The sequence below is a fragment of the Anguilla rostrata genome, chromosome 9 (assembly GCF_018555375.3).
Source record: "Anguilla rostrata isolate EN2019 chromosome 9, ASM1855537v3, whole genome shotgun sequence".
Classification (NCBI taxonomy): domain Eukaryota; kingdom Metazoa; phylum Chordata; class Actinopteri; order Anguilliformes; family Anguillidae; genus Anguilla; species Anguilla rostrata.
The window spans coordinates 49,249,769-49,270,812 of NC_057941.1; the positions used below are offsets into that span (position 1 = coordinate 49,249,769).

Genomic DNA, 21,044 nt, shown 5'->3' on the forward strand with positions numbered 1-21,044 from the left:
GCTTTTCATTTGTTAAACGTCCTGAAAGTCATTGTGAGAGGGGTCACATTGTCACATAGCCGCTGCTGCTGCAGAAAACTCATCCAAATTCATCTCGACTTTTCCCATTGTCTGCCTCCAACTGACCCGGAGCCCAGTCTGTCTTCAAATGCCACCGAGAGCACCTTCCGGCCCCCGGAGGGGTAGCCGAGGGCTGCGAGAGGCTGTCCTGTCCTAATTAAGACCCACATAACACCCCCCCAGTCCCGTCCCTGTCAGTGCAGCACCTCCATCAGGGGGAACGGAGGTGAAACTGTCTCCTCCAAAAATACTGAGGTGTGCGGGCCAAACTGAGATGTAGTCAGGGCAGGGGGCATGGGGGTGAGTGGTGGAAGAGGGGGTGTGTTTGAGGTTGAACCCCCCCCCCCTAAAATGAATTTCTGGCTGTGCTCCTGGGGCCAAGCTGCCCATCAGCCTCCCTCTGCGCGGGTTCATTAAAGATCGCGGCGGGGGGAGGGGCCCCATGGCGACCGTCGACCGCCACGCCCCCTCCCTCCCCCCCTCCTCCTCCAGGTCAACCGGGGGTGAACTGCGGGCGGACCGGCTCTCGAACCACAAGTCAAAGATGGCCGAAGGGGGAAAGAGGAACAGATGGGACGTTTTTTTTTTTTTTTCGCGGAGTGCCACCTGTTTTAGGGGCCGGTCGCCTGGCACGGGACCGGGGCCGAAACATCTGGCCCCCGTCGGCGGGGCCGTGTCCGTCTGCCTCGAAGTTCCGTGTCTCCGCTGCGTCGAGGGCACCGTCCTGACCTTTGACCCCCGTGGGATGGCAAAGAGTGACAGCCCCAGCCCCAACCCAGGTTCTGCTCCTCGGTCACTGGCGCTGCGGCTAACGCTGCTGTCCTATTCTCTGAGTGTGGCAGACACGCTAACAGTACAAACACAAGCAATCAAAGTGCAGTAATTCCCGCGAGGGGGAAGAGTGTAGTCCCCAGAGAGAGAGAGAGACGGAATTAAGTGTAGCCTCAACTGACAGCTTAACTACCCTAATGAGCATTAAACTGTTAGACACACGGGAAACAGTCGGCTCTGCAAACAGGGGATGGAGCTGCACCTAATCGGGCGTTGTGGCGGCTGAAAGACCTAGCGATGGTCGCGGAGGAGGAGCCAAGGTGTGGTCTGAAGAGGTGGGTCTACGTCAGGAGGCTTCCAAACGTCTCTGCTGCTCTGACCACGATGAGAAGCTCATTCTGCCACCAGGGGGCTAGAAGAGACGGACGACATGATCGCCGTCCTCCTTATATTCGTGTTCATGTCTGATTTTTTTTTTACAAGGCAGTGCTGCAATGCGTCTCTTCCTTTGTGTGCTAGGCCATGTCTTATGAGGCTGACCTCGGCCTTCCTGGATTTAACACAGCTGTAATTTGGGCCTTTTTCATTTGGTTCAACAGTGGCCTTTGTGTTACATTTCGCTTGCTTTCTGAATAACGCCTGTCGCTCTCGCCAAAAAGGAATTATTGACAAAATTGCTGGTCTTCCTCCCTTGTCCATGTACAGACAATGTCCCCATGGAAGAGAGTGTGTGCTTGCGTTATTCTTATATAATGGGGGGAGACCGGTCAGCTCAGAGTGCAGTGTGAGCATTGGGCTTGTCGCCAGTCGTCTTCCGTGGTATGTGGAAACGCACACAAGCACGAGTGATGTCATTTCGCTGGAATGCCTTTCATTGCGTCCGTCGGCAACGCATCGGACCGTTAGGACTGGGCCCTCTGCTGTGGGTGCCAGAGCCGAAGTCTGTGACCTGCCCCTGCCCCTGGCCCCAGAGCCCCTCTACATGCCCGTGCGCATGACCCTTAAGCCACCCCCCCCCCCCCCGACGGGCACGGCGGTAAAGGGCGGGCGTCTCGCTGGCGGGAAGCCTTCTTGGGGGGGGGGGAGGCGGAGCGGGGGGTGGTAAATGTGGGGGGAGGCCGTTACTCAGACAGACGGAGGTCGGCGGAGCAGAGGGAATTAAAACCGCCCGGCGACACGCTCGCGCTCCCTTTTGATTGGCCCTTTATGGGAGCGTAATGAGCGACCGCTTTTCCGCGCGACTCCACACCGCGGTCGTTACGGGAACGGTCCGTGGCGGGGGGACGCTGTCGCCCTTGGAGGAGATGATGGGGGTCGTGCGCGAAGGGTTCAGGAGTGCGAACCCCATCAAGCCCGGGTGGACGGTGGAGGAAGGAGGGGCTTTTTTAATGACTATGCAAGAGAGAGTAAAAGATTGAAAGACAGCTAGTGAGAGAAAGCAAGAGAGAGAGAGAGAGAGAGAGAGACAAGATAAATGCCAGTATATTTATCTTGCGGTATTATATACCTTTTGTTTATGTCTCTCTCTCTTTATAAATATGAAACAATCGATGCTTTTTATCTTGTGGAGTTTGATGAACACTTTGAATGTGAGACAAAAAGGTGACTGCACAGTTTAGGTTGGGAGGAGACCGTGTGGTGCAGTCCGTAGGGCGACGGGCTCTTCGGCCTGTACTAGCACAAACACGTCCGTGTGTCGACCAGGGGGTTCGATTCCCTGCCAAGTGGCGAGTTTCCTGTGACCCCCCCCCCACCCTCTTTTCCTCCTCCTCCCTCTCTATCTGTAACCCCCCTCTGCTTTCTCCTGTGAAAAAGTACTCTTCTTTTCTTTTTTTTCTTTTTTTTACAAGCGTTTACTTTATTTTCTGTGAGAGAGTGATACATTTTTGTCCGCTTAATTTTGCACTCATCTAAAGAGATGGAATCCAGTCTTTTCTCTTTTTTTCTGCTCTCGTGGTTCCTGCCACCGTGCGGTTTCAGGTAGTTTACGTTCAATTTTTAAAAAACAAACGGTCTGTTGTTGTGTTGCTTTTTTTTCCTCATTCGACTGCTAATTGCTTTTCTGGAGAGTTCTTGTTTTATAGTTACCATGTGAAGGGCTTTGTTCCACGAAAATTAGTTGAAAATTTTAACTTTTTTTAAAATTTCGCATTGTACATGCCTGTCAATTAAACAACCGAAACAACAAAGCAGGTTCATGAATCACCGGCGTGGGCAAAACTGCCGTTTCGCAGCGTAAGAAAGCGAGCCTCAGTTTCAGACGATGGAAAATCACTAGCCAGGTTTCATGCGAAAAAAAAAAAAAAAAAATCATCATGAATTATACATCTTCTTCCGGTCCCACAGTAATACAGATTCATTCCTGTCTTTTTTTTTCTCCCTCCCTCTCTAACGCACGCTCCTGACCGCGCGGGGGGCCTTCATCAAGACTGTAATGACCCCGGCTCGTTCCCCTCACCTGGTCCCCCGCGGCTTCCAGCGAGCTCGCCTCGCCTGCGTTCGGTCGCTTCGAAAAAAAAAAAAAAAAAAAAACCCGGCAGACGGAGGATGGCAGATGCCGTCCTGGCCCGGGCTGTGCGTTAGGCCGTCGTTTCGCCCCGTCCGCTCGCGCCCGGCTCCTGTCTGCTCATTTGTTCGCCCCCCTGATTTTGAAGACGCGCGTGGTCTGCGTTTCAATACGAGCTCGCAGATGGCGTTCGATTTGGGGGGGGGTTGGGGGGGGGAGATACCGCGTGTGTGGTATTAGAATCCGCGCCGTGTGGAAATCCACGCTGGTTTCACTGCTTTTTTTTAAGTAAGACCTGCAGTACCTCATTATATTCAGGCTGAAGACGGTGATTCGTATCTGTGAGGCCACACGTTCGTGGAATACATTTCTGTGGGGTGAAGTTTGAGAATTTTTTTCCACAAGGGCTGCTGGGGTCTACTTGTGCATACAGGCTAAACATGGGAACAAATTCTGTTATTTGGTTTTATTAAGTTGGGCGGTATACCAATACTGTGGAGATGCAGACCTAAATATGTTTAGGCTTATGAACTAGCTAATTTAAAGCTAATATAGGTACATTTTTACACATACAGTATACTTATTATAGATATTATCTATAATGTATTGTTTTGGCTCTGTTCTCCGGCACATTGGCTTTGAAATGAAACGGTGAATATGAATGAAGTTTAAAGTGCAGGCTGTCAGCTTTAATTCGAGGCTATTTGCATTCATATTGGGTGATCCATGTCGAAATTACAGCCCTTTTTATTCTCTCCCCCCCCCCTCGAGTTAATGCGGACAGTCTGCGCGTTAACCTCATAGTCACCATTTTATTTCAAATCCGGTGTGGTGGACTGAAGAGCCGACTCAACAAAGGTTGTGTTACCGTCCCAAAATTTTAGCATTTAACTAATTATTGATTGAAGGTCTGAACAGTTCAGCTGTGGCGAGCAGGACTTGTAACCAAGGTGACCAGCTGAACGGCCCTGCTGTAGGATACAGGTTCGAGGCGTCCGATAGAAAAGGGCCATTGTGAAATGTACAGGTCAAACTTGGGGCGGTAGTGTAGTATAAAGGGTAAAGAGAGTCTACTAAATGCCTGTAATGTAATGTAATCTACAGAGTCAAAGAGGATTCATAAGGACTCCATCACTGACCTGTAACATAGCGCAAGCTAACATATGGTGTAACGAATCAGAATCCAGAACAGGAAACTGTAAGTTTCCTTTTCAGAAGCTGTAGTAAAAAAAAAAATCTGAGTGCTGGATCCTTTGATCCTGGATGCTGATTGGCTGAGACAGCGTTCTACAGTGATGGTAAATCTGATTCAGTAACGCTGTAGTAATATTGAGTTTGAGACTAGCATTTATAAAACTGGTTGTTTTGATCCTGGATGCTGACTGGCTGAGACAGCGTTCTGCAGCGACTTTGAATCCAGTTCAGTGAATCTAACAGCCTGTTTGTAAGCAGTGTAGCTCCGTTACTCACAAATGATATCGCGAAATAAATAAACAAATGTGTTATCAATTAAATTATTCTATATGTTTTAGCCATTTTATAAAAGTAACACGGCACTCAAGGTCGTGCTGTATCGTGAATATCGTCACGGCAACAGGGGGTTGCCAGCACTCCTCACGTTGTGGCTAACTGCACCCCTGTGGCCGTGTCTATAGTCCCGATACAGCACAGCCTCTCACGCCACACTGCTTAAATCAGAACACATTAGCTATGTAAAGGGTCTGTTTGCTGGTGTGTCATTACTAAACATTTCAACTGTAACAATGCCGTTTTTCTTATGCCTCCATAATTTGCTGCAGTTTGTCAGATTTATCTCACTCTAACTCGTAATGATTAATGACACACTCTCACAGGAAGTGCCATTCCGCTATTCTCTTGCCAAGATTAGTATGTTTACACATTTCACCCTTGAAATCATGGCGTTTTCATCAATTTGACCATTTGAATTTCCATTTAAATGTGTGGGCTATGTTTTTTCTTTCTTTCTTTCTTTCTTAGAAGGGATAGCACTTGAATATATTTTCAGGGAATGGTGTTCCACTGTGCATCATAATGAGCTTGTATACATATAAATAGCCGGTTAAGAAAGTGTAATGATATCTTGGAAATGAGCGGGTGCCTGGGACATTTATAATAATTGAGTGATCTCATATAAGCTGGGAGATTGTGTATGCCTGAGAACATTCTGCTTTTACACACCCCATCAAATTCAAAGCTTTTCTATGATTAATTCGCCTGATCTGGAGAAAGAGGCAAATTGAGGATGATTATTGTTTGTATATATATACATATATATATATATACATATATATATATATATATATATATATATTTACTGCTGTTTTGGACGACTGAAGAAAAGTTTGCTGTCAGAATGCAATCAGTGATACAAATTTGGTGTGTAAAATGTGTACTGACTCGTCACAGTTGCACAGGCTACTACCTGCGGATACAGTCAATGAGCTACAGTACTGTTCTTGCTAAAAATATGATTTTGCATCAAAGTCTGGTAGCTTTCAACATCTGATCTTCGTTTTAGGCAAAATGCCCAACGTTTTAAGGATTATTACTTTTACTATTACTACTATTTTTTTTTTTTTTAAGAAATTGTATTTCAAGTTTGGCATCATTCAAAATATCCTATTTAATACAAAACATAATACATTTTTTTTTTTTTTTGCATTGTAATATGAAATTAGATATGCAAAGTTATGTTCTTTACACCGGCCAGAAAGACATGCATGTATGTTCTTGCAGGTTGTTCAGATGGGGGAAGTGCTGTTGTTTGGTGTGTAAGGGGCTACAGTACATTGCTGTTGTTTGGTGTGTAAGAGGCTACAGTACATTGCTGTTGTTTGGTGTGTAAGGGGCTACAGTACATTGCTGTTGTTTGGTGTGTAAGAGGCTAAGTACATTGCTTTGTTTGGTGTGTAAGAGCTACAGTACATTGCGTTGTTTGGTGTGTAAGGCTACAGTACATTGCTGTTGTTTGGTGTGTAAGAGGCTACAGTACATTGCTGTTGTTTGGTGTGTAAGAGGCTACAGTACATTGCTGTTGTTTGGTGTGTAAGAGGCTACAGTACATTGCTGTTGTTTGGTGTGTAAGAGGCTACAGTACATTGCTGTTGTTTGGTGTGTAAGGGGCTACAGTACATTGCTGTTGTTTGGTGTGTAAGGGGCTACAGTACATTGCTGTTGTTTGGTGTGTAAGAGGCTACAGTACATTGCTGTTGTTTGGTGTGTAAGGGGCTACAGTACATTGCTGTTGTTTGGTGTGTAAGAGGCTACAGTACATTGCTGTTGTTTGGTGTGTAAGAGGCTACAGTATATTGCTGTTGTTTGGTGTGTAAGAGGCTACAGTACATTGCTGTTGTTTGGTGTGTAAGAGGCTACAGTATATTGCTGTTGTTTGGTGTGTAAGGGGCTACAGTACATTGCTGTTGTTTGGTGTGTAAGAGGCTACAGTATATTGCTGTTGTTTGGTGTGTAAGAGGCTACAGTACATTGCTGTTGTTCGGTGTGTAAGGGGCTGCAGTACAGCAGGTTACCGGTGTCAAGCTGCGTACGTCATGTGCCTTACCGCTGCCTAATGATACGTCTTCTAACGAAGATGATGTGAACGGAAACAAACGGCACCACGATAATTACACACCGCGTAATCACTGTTTTCCTTCACGGGTATTTTCGGTTCACGGCGTCGCGTTTGATTGCGTTTTCGTAATGGCCGCATTACCCGCTAAGTGCTCGTTTGCGTGGGATTAGCGGCGTTGAAGAGGTCTCTTCAAAACGGGTCGTAGTCATTCGCGAGAGGTCAGTCTTAAAGGGGCGCACCTTCAATTAAGTGACCGTGCCGAAGACGAAGGAGACCGGAGGGGAGGCCGCTTTCAGTAAGGGTGCGTGGTCCTTGTGTCTTCAGCGTGCGTTCTGTGTGACAGGGCCTTGCAAAGACCTTTTGAAGGGGGAAAAAGAGGGCACATCGACCTAGAATGACGTCCAGTTGAGGCACAGAATATATTTTACCAAAATGAATGAATGAAAATGAATGACAGCAACAATAATACAAATATATATTAATGCATATATATTCATAATATATCATTTATGAAATCAAAGACCCCCGCCCCACACGCACACACACACACACACACACGTGCACACACACACACACACCACCCATGCACATGTCCAGTATATAGCTCTTGCTTCACTACTGGTTAAGTCGGTATATGACAGCACAGCTCAGGCTAGCTAATATCCCTGCGTAAAGGAACAGAGCCAGTATTGCCTTTCACGTGGCTGTGCGTTCCCAGGCTGCGTTTCCGGGCCAACCAGCAGCAGTTAGTACAATCCGCCTCGCGTTCTATTTTCGCAATGTGTCGAATTAACCGTGCGGCGCGTTCTGCAGATGTGCTGCGATGTGTATGTGTGTGTGTGTGTGCGCGCATGGGAAACGAAGCAGGAAGTTACACTCTGCTGCTCCGTAAACTTATGTGATGTGGCAAGTCACTGCGACTTGTTGTTTAGACGCCAGTCTGCTGGGCCAGTGTCACGCAAACAGAAGTAAAGAAAAGAAAACTTTAAATTATAATCAAAGAGTAAAGGAGTCCTATCAGCACTAATGTAATTGTGTACCCAGGGGCACCCCAGACCTATCTGGTGACAGGACCCCCCCCCCCCTGAAAGCTTTTAACACCACCCCCCCCCCCACCCTTTCTCTGTGGGTCTCCATGTACGACCTCATTGTTGATAAGCGTTGACTACAGACCACGGTTCAGACTAGACAGTAGCGTTGCAGCCCACCACATTTACGCAGTTTAGCTGTTAAAAAAAACAGAACTGTAAACCATTTTGTGAAGTAAAATGTGCTGAACAAAAGCCGAGCGGCACGCTGGACTCCGTGTTGCGCTGCCGCTTTGAATTGCTCTCGCTAACGTTTCTCCCTTTTGTAGTGCAGTCATTACGGGACAAGCTGACCAATTTATATTCCCTGTGAGATGCTGTACTTTTCTATTACTTGGACAAACACTTTCGGCTCGAATAATGTTGTGAATGCAGTTTAAGCAGACGGCCCGTGCTGTTTACGCAGCGGATTGCAAGGCCAATCCGCACGCTTTAGAAATCAGTAAATCTGTGTGCCGCTGGTTCAGAAAAAAAAATCATCGCATAGTTGTGCTGCAGAGCATTCTGGGATTTCTCCTACTGTTATGTCAGATTGGATGTTAGTGGCAGGTCGTAGGCACAATGTACGATCTGTGGGAAAGTGTCATTTTCCCATTGGCTAGGAGCAGAAGAGCTCAGCATGTGATTTCTCGGAGGGAAGATTCCTCCCTTCCCCCTCCCTCTATATAGCTTCCTGCCCCCCCGCCGCCACCCCCCAACACCGATTTTGTCCATAATTTTCCTACAGTCTATGGGCCACCCATGCACAATTGGGGCTAGTTTCACCCTATGGGTGGGAGAGTTCCAGTGGAGCTGGGATGACAGCGTCACGTGCACAGCAGTGACCTCTGCTGGCCAGTCGGGCACCTGCAGGCTCCCCCGTTGTCACCCATTGTGCTGCGCACGGGGGGTCTTCCTCCTACTCATGTCCGTGCGCCGCCAAATCGAAAAGGGGGTTACGGTGATGAGCACTGCTGTATGCGTACAGTGAGGTGTCCCAAATTGGGGAGGAAAAGGGGGAAAAAATAATCGATTGTTTTGGATAGCGCCATTATTACACGCAAAAAAAATGTGACAAAAAACTCAACCGCATTTGAGTCTGTGTGCGAAAAATGAAGTCAAACAGCCCTCCTATGCCAGCCAATCGCTGGTGGTGAATCCCAAACACCTGTTTGTCATTAGCCGCGCGTTTGCGTCGTCCCAAAAGGCGGTTTGGGCGACGGCCAGGTAGGCACTCTGCGCGCCGTCTGACCGAGTCGCCAAAAACGCGGGCGACGCTACCCAGCTGGCAGGGCGGCATTTCACCGCGACCGCCCGTTTCTCTCTCTCTCTCTCTCCCTCTGTCTCTCTCCCCCTCTCTTTCTCTGTCACCCTCTCTCTGTCTCTCTCCCTCTCTGTCTCTCTCACCCTCTCTCTCTCTCTCTCTCTCTCTCTGTATCTGTCTCACTCTCTCTCTCTCTCTCTCTCTCTCTCTGTCTCTGTCTCACCCTCTCCCTCTCTCTCTCTCTCTCTCTGTCTCTGTCTCACACTCTCTCTCTCTCTCTCTCTCTCTCTCTGTCTCTCTCCCCTTCATCAGGATCCTGTACGTCGCGCCGAGATCCGTCACCCAATCAAGCTAATTGTCGCACGCCCTCTAACTTCCCAACCGAAGAAGGTTTCGCTTTTCGAAACGCACACTCTATGTTCATTTCCTGGATTTGACGGAGATGCGTCCCAATTTCCCCCCCCCATTTCCACATCCGAGTGACATTCGGAACGTGTTTAAAAACTACCCTGCTAACGGTCCCCGCCTTCCAACGCCTGGTCTGCTCTGCATTCCCCTACACGTCCCTGTGAAACGCAGCCTGTCTGTTGCCTTGGTGATTATCCGCCATCCACCTACAGCGGTAAAAATTAACTTCTGGTATGACACATACCGTTTGATACGTACATGTATAGGCAGTCGGATTCAATATTACTGTAATATATCTGCAGTTTTTTTTTTTTTTTCTTCCTAGGCCTGTTTCTCTTGCAGGTGAGGGCTGGGGGGGGGCAAATAGGGCAGTTATAAGAACGCCCAGGGAGGGGCAGGAGTCCGGTGTAGGACCGCGGCTCGTTCCGCCTCTCGTAAGTCGCCGTTACCGCCAATAAACCGCCCCAGAGAGTCTAACGGCCCCTTTTTTTTTTTTTCCCTCCGTTGCCGTGGAGCCCGTTTGTTGGCTTGTTGAAATTCCTCGACGCTTTGTTGTGCCACAGCAATTATGTTTACTGTTATGGGGGTCAATGGGACTGTCACCACAAGGCCTGTTAGGCCCTCGTTAGAGCCCTCGTTAGAGCCCTGCATATTTATGAGGCCGGCCCGGGTGGCTCAAATTAAGGGCCGAGCCCCACGGAGCGCTGGGTTCACCTGTTGCGTCTGCTGGGTCGCCGTTGCCGGGGGCGACCGCTGGCCCCTCACCCCTCATTAGCCAGACGCGGGGCCCCTGGACCGCTCCGTGGCTGTCTGGCTCCCCCGCTGAGAGAGGGGGGGGGCAAGGGGGCTGCTTATCAAAGCCAGGGGTCTGCGATAAGGGCCGTGGCCCCGGGGCCCCCCTGTGTGACCTCGCCCGAGCGGAGGACGCGGGCTAATCCTGTGCGTCCGCCTCTGCGCGGTCCTGTGGGGGGGGGCGGGGGGGCGATGCAATCTCTGGGGCCCCCGGGGAGACGCGATCGATGCACCTGCGGGAGACTGCCTGAGTGAGTTAGTGTGAGAGTGTGTGTGTGTGTGTGTGTGTGTGTATAGGTGTGTGTGTGTCTGTCTTACACACACGCATGCACACAAACACACAGTCTCTCTCACACTCAGTCTGTTTCTCCCTCTCATACACACACACACACACACACACACACACACAGTACATCACCTAATCAGTGCTGAGGGACCAGAGAGGGGCGGGACCTTGCGGATGCTTGCTCTTCCTTTTGCAGACTCCAAGTACAGCCCTTTATTCAGATCCAGCCTGTCTATCCCCCCATTCTCTCTCTCTTTCCATGGATCCCCCATCCTATCCCCCCATCCTCTCTCTCTCTCTCCATGGATCCCCCATTCCCTCTCTCTCTCTCTCCATTCTGCACTGCCTGCAAACACAGTGCTGGTTTTGGAGGCTTCTTCCTCCTCCTCCTCCTCCTCCCCCTGGCTGTGTGCGGTTCGGTTGAGCTCAGTGGAGAGAAAGGTCTGGAATGCAATTAGAGGGAGACCACCGTGAGGATAGACTGGTACGAGCTAGAACACACCTTCACTCCCCACCCCCCACCCCCGAGGACAGAGGCATTAGGGCTTATTTCAGTGACCCGTGTTCCCCATCACGAGCGGCCGCTTCCCGGGTAAGGGAGGGGGGTGTTTGGGGAGGGTGGCTATCGTCGGAGGGGGCGCGGGTCTCAGAGCATCCGGGGTGATGGGCCAATTTACCACCCGGCTGCCGCTGGTTTTAGCCCCGAAACATAAGCGGCTCTAATTGGGCCGCGATGCCGGTGGAGAGGTGGCGCGGGGGGGGGGGGCGGCGGGTTTGTCGAGGAGACCGGTCCTCGGGGTAATTGAGCCGGAGCCTCATTCGTATTCCTTCCCATAATCCCCCTCTCTGTGTTCCAGGGCGGTGCGGTAGCTCCGGCTGCGTGGCGGGTATTTTGCCGGAACGTGAGAGTCCAGGACGCGCGCGGCGTTCAGACGCGGCCTTCGCCGTACGGCCGCGTCCGGTCGGGAACGAGCTCGCCGCGCGGACGCTCGCCGTGCGACGGGAGTCTCGCACGCGGGTGCCCGTTCGCCCCGCGTACAGCAGGCGCATGAGGTCCGCCCCCTCCCCCGCGTGGTAAAATGGCCGACCTCTGTCTCCGCCACAGTACGCGGGGCGTGAAAGGCGCCGTAGAATCCTCCGCGTCGGCGCCGTTAGCTTTTTCGGCTTGCTGCAGAGGACCGCCGGCGGTTTTGGAACGGGCCGCACGACCGTACCCTCCGAGCGACTCTAAACCTGGCCGGCCTTTTCCCCAATCGCGTTTTCGGGGGGCTTAGCCGAGCAGGCTGTACGGTTTTATCTCCGGCAAGGAGCAGTCAGCTTCGCCTCTCACCCCCTCCCCCCGCCCCCCCATTCCCCCCCCCCCTGTTTTTTGGTAACAGCGAGATGTTTCAAACTCGCCAGAGAAAAGGAAATCGGGTCTTGCAATGGACACACTTTCCCCCGGGGGGAGAGATAGGAAAGCTTCCCAGCTCTTTAATTTGACCCTCTCTCTCTCCTCTCCGCCCCCCTTCTCCCCCCATCACAGGTGCCCAGTCCCAGTTCCCCATCACTCACAATGTGACCGTGACGCAGGGAGGCACGGCCAACATGACCTGCCGCGTGGAACACAATGACAACACCTCCCTCCAGTGGTCGAACCCGGCACAGCAGACGCTGTTTTTCGGAGACAAGAAAGGTAAGCCCCCCCCCCGCCCCCGTCGGTCCCTGTGCTCTCCTCATCCTCGTCTTCTCCGAGCAGTACCTCCTGCTGGAATACTGTCTCTGAGATTGTTTTCTTTAGACTAAATGTTGCAACTAGGATACCTCAGGCTGAGGTCTGTCTGCAGAACAACAGGAAAGGTGCATATTAGCCAAAGCTACGTTTCTGATTGATAACAGGAAGTATTTAACTTAATTTGTATTGTTTTTGCAGAGGGATGCTAATGTTTGGAATAGTTTGCTAGACAGTGTAATGGCAGCACAGACTCTTGAGTTGTTATTGAGACTATGCCTGACACAGAGCTAGTTATTCCACAGTCCAGCAGATACCGAAGTGTGCATGAGATCACTAGCACATTGTGGAAAGATTGAGTTGGCTCATTGTGAAAGGGTGAACTTGCACATTGTGAAAGGGTGAACAAGCACATTGTGAAAGGGTGAACAAGCACATTGTGGAAAGGTTCAGTTGGCTCATTGTGAAAGGATGAACTTGCACATTGTGAAAGGGCGAACTAGCACATTGTGAAAGGGTGACTGCACATTGTGAAAGGTGAACTAGCACATTGTGAAAGTTTGAGTGTGTTTTTGTGTCAAATTCTGCTCAGCACTACTTACTTCTACTGCTCTAGTCGGAGTATAAATGCAGTTGTCTGCATACGGTCATAAATTGTGGGTTTGAGCATATGTTTGGCCAGTCTGTGGTAAGGGGCGTTTGCTGAAAAGCGTCCCCGGTCGTTAACTGGGTCATTGTTCTCGGAGAGGTTGGCAGGCGCCAGTGCGGACAGTGGGCAGGACAACGGGCCTGGATGGGTGGACCGGGTTCCGCTTTCTCCTCATCGAACATTCTTATGGTGATGATGTCATTCTGCATCTGTTGCTTCGCCTGTCGCGTGCTGGGCTGAGTCTTTACGAGCCCCTGCATTCCAGCAGGGGGGGGGCATGGAGGGGAAGCTCTGCTTGAAGCTCGGGTCAGAAACCAACACTCTCCACGCCCCCCAACCTGACCCACCACACCCCACCCACCCACACACACCCACACACACACACACACACACACCCCCATGCCACTTCCATCCGCAGAACCAGGGGAACAGGCTCTGCTGGAGATACGAAGGATTCCGCAAGGGGGGAGAGGGGGGGATTCGCAAGGGAAGAGAGAGAGGAGGGGGAGAGAGAGGAGGGGGATTCGTGAGGGGGGGAGAGAGAGGAGGGGGATTTGCGAGGGGGAGGGGGGGGGATTTGGGAGAGGAGGGGGATTTGCTGTTTTGTTGCTGTGTTTGCTTTCAGGTGGCTCTTTCAGGCTGTTTCCTGCCAGCTTCTGCTCTGTTGTCAATCCCAGAATTCCCTGTAAAGACCCCCCTTCCTGAATTATGCATTACCTTGCCCACCGAGCACCACGGCCAAAAAACTCCTGCACATGTGCTTGTATATGTACTCACTCGCACACACACACACGCGCGCACACACACACACGCGCGCACACTTGAATGAATAAGAAGTACGTGTCTGTGTTCTCTGGGACTGGCTTCTTCTCCTACCACCCAGAATCCAGTCTGTTATTCTAGATGAGAGCCAAATGCTGAGCGCTGTCCCTCACAGTGCTACCTCTCCACGTTCTGCTTTCACGCTCCCTTACAGCTGTGACCCACAGGAAAGGCTCGTACCATGGTGTGCCACAGTTACATTCATAATCTCTGCTATAATTATGTAATTATGCGCTCAATAGAGAATGCCCGTGGAGTTTTATTTTACAGTGTATAAATTCTATCCACCCCCCGCCAGGTAATATAAGCAAAAGGGGTATTATTAATATTGCCTCTATGGTTAGTATTCATTTTTTAAATGGTGATTAATTTATTTACATTCTCATATCTCTACAGAGATTTGTTTATTATTTGCATCTGTTGAAATATCAGCTGAATCTTCATATTTGTTTTTATCAAACTGCATGTTTAACATTGCATTTATTGCCATGGAATGCACAGAACTATCAGCTGACCAACTGTAACTTCATGCGGTTTTACTTTAGCCTTGCCCTGCCCCTGGGGGGTTATGGGAGTTGTAGTTTTTCTGGGAGTGAGCTGGGAGCTGACGGCAGCCGCGACTCCCTGGCACTATGTAGCAGGCCTTATTTCAGTAACCGCAGGGTGCAGGGAATGACTTCACAGTTCGATGGCCTGTGTACACCTTTATTTATTCAAGCATTCACTCATACGGCCATTCCAAAGTGGGAGAACTTTCTGAACCATTTCCCAAAACAAGGCTTGTTGACTCAATATATTAGCCTAATGCTTTTTAAGGAAAGGGACGGACATACATGTACCACATGTCTGAAATGCCCCGATTTGCATACATGCAGCGTACTGGAGTGAGAATACCACTCTTTTGTGTGGCTTTCTCCTCTCCTCTTACCGAGGAGATCTGCTAGCAGCAAAAAGAGGTTATGAGTGGACATTAGCTAATGGCGCCCATCTCAGTGTTATCAGGAAGCTCTTTTACACAGTGAGCTGTCAGTGTGTGGAACGGCTTGCTATGCAATACAGTGAACGCAAAGACCAGAGTGGCGAGCCGCTGTTCGGTCTCCATGGTGACTCACGGTGCTACCTGGTTAACGGTACTACGGTAAACTCAACTGCTTATTGGTTAAAGCCTGATACAAATGTAAAATAATGTGTTTGGTTAAAAAGATCAAAAGGCCTGGACTAAAAAGTTGGCTTTGGTCTACAACTGTAAGAGGGGCCTGAGAGACTGCATATGCAAAGGGCCCAGAATTTATGCTCACCTGCCTAGTAACTATAATTATATTAATATTATTGCTATATATATTACATTTCCATTAGGGAGCACCTCCCCCAGTGGAGTGGAGTTGGGGGGGGGGGGCATACAGTAAAATCCATTGAGAGAGTGCAGTCACAGAGACTGGCCCCAGGCTAACTGTCTCATTCAGGCCCCTGGAAGTCAGGCACACTAATGGCAGCCCTAGGGAATAACACAAATAGATTCCCGGTGCATTGTGGGAAACGGTAACGGTGGGGTTGGGGGCGAGACGGAGCTGAATGTAGATACGTTTTTTTTTTTTTTTCGGGGACGGGACGTTGTGAAAAAGGGCATCTGCCAAATTTAGCGCAGAGGTGGGTGGTACATGGGAGGGGGGGGCGGGGTGACAAGGGTGTCCTGCCGCTCAGCCGAAAATATGAGGCCTGGAAAGCTTAATGATTCAGTTAGGGCAATCACATTATGCTCCAACCTGGTGATGTCACTTCCTGCTCGGTAGCACTGTACCGAGGCGTGTCCTTGCTAGACTGTCTCTTTGCATAATTTGTATTGTGCTTCCTCACTAGCTGTGTGCTGACAGTATTTCTTGAGGGCACAGTAATGAAGGGAAAATGGGCGGGGCCCTGCAAGAATCGTCATGGCGACTGCATATGCATAGCATGTTCCTGTCTTGTTTAACTTCAATTTAAAAATTTACATAAAAAGTGCCATCAGGAAAATCATACAAGCATATGTATTGGGGAGCGTTTACTCTAACGTTCCAGAATGTTCTGAAATCCAAGAATTCCTCTTGGGAAAAAGAAATCAGCTCCTGACATTCCTTGCGTTAGCTGCAGCTCACGCGCTGCCTTCTGAATCAGTGTTGACGATCGATGGAAGGATTTTGTTTCTCTGACCAACAAATTAAGGAATTCAGAGGTAATATTGGGTACCTAATTTTTGCATTCGCACACAATTCGTTTCTCTGCACGTACTAGCTATTGATGTCTGCTCCGCCATTGTTTAATTGGTCCAAAAATACGATCTGGACCGGCCAGTGCCCTGGTGGTCACCGTGTAACTGTGACACGGATGACCTCACAGAACCACGGGCGCGGCGTATCGACTTTGACTGACTTCTCACATCCCTCTGGAGGAGAGGTCGCTGTCAGTCAGCTTGTTTGTCCAGTGGTCTGTGAAGGAGGAGGGGTGAGACTCACTCTGGTCTGCAGCCGAATGTGCAGTTTCCCAGCTAAGATTTCTGTATGGGCTCGCGGTAGGAGAACGCGTGATGAATTCATTATTTCTCCCGTCTCCTCTTGACGTGAAGCATGTCTAGAGCGCGGAAGGCTGCCAGCCCACAGCATGTGAAAACACTTCCTAATCGGTCATCGTCAAGACTCCGTGATGTCACAAAACACTGTGATGTCACAGATAAATTTATTAATGTTTTTTTTTCAATCAGTCTGCAACCTGGCAACTTGAACAGCCCACAGAAATGAGGAGAGTGTGTGATTGGTTTCACAGTCTCTTGAGCTGGGTTGCGGTCAAATTTCAGATGTGGTCATGGTGTCACACTCCATGCCCTTCCACGTCTTTGACCTTCACCCGGGCCAAAAAGTGACGGAGGGCCCGAAGTGCCCGAACACGGCTTGGAAAGAGGGATGGGTTGACGACAGGAGGGTCGTAAAACATTTGGTCTTTTTGCTGAATGGCGACAGGGCCGAATTAAGGCCAGGAAGATTGAGGGAGGGAGGGAAGGTGGGGGGGGGGGAGGGTAGGGCCAATTACACAGACCCGGGTCGCGAGCAGGCTTATTAGCGGAGTCATCCCTCACCCTGGATGAGTCAGCGGTGTTGGCGGACATGCAGAGCAGGGCGGATTCATCATTATCGGCCGCGGGGCCTGACTGATGCTCGGGCCTGAGCTGTCAAACACACCCCAGAGTACCGGCTCAGTCTGAGGAGGTGTCAGCTGTTTCCACACACACATGCACGGACAGATGTACACACACACACTCTCTCACACACACACACACTCATACATAAACACGCACAAGCACACCCACATACGTACACACACACGTGCACACATACATACGCACACGCGTGCACACACACACTATCACGCACATACACACCTGCTCTCACATATGTACACACAGACATATATACGCATGCACACACACCTACACACGTACACACGCACACACATACACAGACACACTTATAAGCATGCGCGCGCACACACACACACTCACACTCAGACAGTAAGTTAATTCAACAGTAAGTGATTTCCGGCTGATTTTTTAATAAAATGATCTAAAACTTTAGGGCCTGAGATGTCTGTTCCTCCCCTCCATTAGTGCCTGGCGTCAGGTGCGCCCTTCATCGGCGTGCCCACTCCGCACAGCGCTCTTTACAAACCGAATCAATGATTCATGCGGACGGCGCTTCCGCAAAATGACGGAAAGCTTTTAAAATGAACACGAGAATAAATAAATAAAAGCCAGCGAAGACGACGCCGCCGTCATCGTGAATCCATTACCCGCCGTAACCTGATTTTACGTCCGTCCGCCCGCCCGCCCGCCCGCTGGCACGTTCTCGCCCGTCCCGACCGCGCCAGCCCCCTCCTTCTCCGGCGTTCCTGGAAGGCTGCCGCGTCGTTCCGTCGACCCGATTCATCAGCGCACCTCTTCTGTTTTTAACCCAACCCCCTCCCCCAACCAGACCAACCCTTCCCTCTATTAAATGTCTGGCTGTGCTTTTGGCCACAGTACAAAGCCACTCCTTATCTTTCCAATAACGGTTACAGTGGTAAGCTCGCCTGAACTCTTCAAACTGTTCATTTCCCTCCCCGATTTCTTCAGTGTTTTTCCCCCCCCCCCACTTCTCTTCCATTTCATTTCAGGGGAAATAAACATGCTTTATAAACAGAGTGGTAGGTCCTCTGTGTTGCTGTTCTCTCCTGCGCGTTTATGCTGTGGCTTTCATAGCGCGCCCAATCGATTAGCATGTCCAGCCAGGCCATTTTGCAGTTTTCAGAACAACTTCTGAAACAGGTCGGAAAGTGCCAGGTTTTTAAAAAAAAAAAAACACTGATTATCCCCAAATTTACAGCTGCTGTGGTTTGTGTGCTTTACATGCCTTGACAGAGTTTTAAAATGGACGAATATCTGGAAATGTTATCATTTTACCTGATCGTTGCCATATGTACAGTAAAGAGCAGCCATGATATGATATGATACGATATGATCAGTCTCCTGAGAAAACCTTCTCTGAAACAACAAAATAATACAGCATCAGGGTTTAGTCACATGGGTTTGAGATACGAGGCATTTATGGTACATAAACATGTGTAAAGATGTCAAAACTGATGCAACAGCTGACAGTGTGTGACAGTGATATGATATACACAATATGGATATGGTATGATAAGACAGGATATGGTCCAGAAGACTTAATATATGATATTGTTATTTATTTAGGGGCTACACGTGTCAGTTTGCCATTATTTTTGTTGAATTTTCTGTTTACTTCTTATCACAGTCAGTTGGGTCTGCTTGAGTAGTTTTTCTATATTCTTTGCTTTTCTTCGGTGTTTAAATTACTGCAGTACTTTGAAACTTTTGAGTTGATCCCTGCCCCAGACCCTCTCCAACTCATGCATGGGAACTATTAATAATGCGCATACATTTTCATTGTTATTTATGATTCATCCCGTAGCAAACAGAAGCAGGGAGAGGTTTCGGGATTGTACCTGAGTGCCGTTTGACCGAGAGCCAATAAAAACCTGTATGAAAGCAATCAGAGTACCGCCTAAAAAGATATAAAATTACCGCGTGAAATTGGTGTGGGAATTTAGACCCCAGAATTTATTAATCTTCCTGAATTTTCTCATTCAAAGTAACGGAAAGCGAGTGTTTATGTATATATGTTTTTTTTTTTTTTGTTGTTGTGGAAGTGAATTTACTTCTCAATAAAACCTCCGGGTTGCAGTACTTTAGCATAATGGCATATAAATCACCGGCTCGCCGCTGTCTGAACCGGGCCCTGGCGGAGATTTGTAAGCGGAGGCTCCATTATCGTAGCGGCTACGTGCCGCCGTTTTGCGCTGCGGCTACGCCGCCGAGCCGGGGGGTTTTGGCGGTATCGGCGGGCTTTAATTGAAACGCCGCAGCCGCCGCCGCCGCCGCCGTCTCCGTCTCGGGCGAGATTGATGGCTCTAGGCCCGGACGAGCGTCACTGAGGGGCTCGGAGGCGGGCTTAAGTGTCGATACTTGGCCCCGGAGCATCCGTCTACGATAGCATCCGCGCACTTACCGCTTACATTATGAAAACGACGCCGTTCCCGTGTACCTGGGTAGCGATACCCGCCAGCGCCGTCGCCTTTTTAACGGGGTACACGAAAGATGAACGTGGCTTATCTGGCAGCGGCAGGGTCCGGCGGCTTAACCAACCTCCCCACCAAGTTTCAGAGGGACCATTCAGTTCTGTTTGTTTTTGGACTGACCAGCGATGGGAGTCCTCCAGCAACAGGGTAAATGGGGAGAAAACAGTAAAAGACAATAAAATAGAAAGAGTGAAGACAGGAGCTGTGGCAGACATATCTCTGAGGTGCTAATGTGGGGAAAGACCAAGAAATGAGCTTATATATCAATATGTCACTATTTTGTGTCTGTGTAGAAATATCATGCAACTTTTGACGGGAAAAAATTAGATACAGGGGTTTTCCTAAAGGAGAAAACAAGGGTGCACCTGTACTCTACCTTCATGATTCTTTTATCAAAAATGAAAAAATTACGGTACTTGCATTTTATTTTCAGGTTTAATCATTTTAACTGAAGGTAAGATAGCATTGCTCTTGCGTGTGTCCTCATGTTAAACTTCTCTAGAAAAATCCCTGATGTCTCTGAATCCCCCTGATACGCCTGTACTGTGTGCATTTGTGCATCTGTGTGGTGGCTCATTTTCGTCGGAGGAAAATAAGAAAATGAAAAAAGGTCAAAGTTAGAATGGAAATGGAAATGATATTTTTTTTGGAGCCGCTCTTTGAATTTGGGGACTCTGAGGAGTGACGGTCAGTCATGCTGTAGCAGGGTGTGCATCTGTCCGTCCGTCCGTCCGTCCGCGCGGGAGTTTGTCCTCCTGACGAACGCGTGGCGCAGCTGTTTAACCGAGCATGGAAACGCGAGTGGTGAGGGTTTTGGCATTCGCCGTCAAAAGACTCTTTTACCCTGATTTTGCATATCATTGAAATATGTAACAAACAAAATGGTTTCACGTTACGTACCGTAAGCAGCTGGAGAGCGTGTGGGGGGGCGGGGGGGAGGTTGCGTGCATTGAGTGGTTAGGCGTGTGTGTGTGGGTGTATTTGTTCGTGTGTGTGTGTCTGTGTGTGTGTGTCTGGATGTATGAGAGAGAGACAGAGAGAAAGTACTCATCATATGAGGGTAGACCAAGATAATTGTTCATTTGAACAATTGTTTTCTGATTCTGCAATAAAGCATCTTTGTGGCAGTGTCACTGTTAAGAGCAAAATTGAGCTGAACTGAACTGAACTGAACTGATTTGACTTGAGCTGAATTGAATTCAATCGAATCGATTCGAACCAAACCAAACATTTTTTTTAAATAAATGAGATGCCTGGCCCTTTAACTGACTCTGACCGGGTGTCCACCGTGCGTGGATGCAGCCAGGACTCCCCACAGGTGGGCTGGGCGTCGGCCAGGTGTCCTCAGCTTCCACTCAAACCCACAGGTAGTGAAAGCTGTTTGCAGGCGATGCTGGTGCCAGACTCAGCTCGCCCTCCTGTTTTTTATCTCCAATATCTAGTTATTGCCTTCAG

General features: G+C 49.3%; 1 protein-coding gene across 3 annotated transcripts in view; it reads left to right on the forward strand.

Annotated features, from left to right (window-relative positions):
• LOC135264031 (cell adhesion molecule 2-like) overlaps window positions 1–21,044 on the forward strand; it is a 331,728-nt gene that overhangs the window by 246,890 nt on the left and 63,794 nt on the right. For all 3 annotated transcript variants that reach the window (XM_064352608.1, XM_064352605.1, XM_064352606.1), the window contains one exon: window positions 12,272–12,421. In XM_064352608.1, coding sequence (XP_064208678.1) covers window positions 12,272–12,421 — 150 coding nt within the window. The remainder of the gene's footprint in view (window positions 1–12,271; window positions 12,422–21,044) is intronic.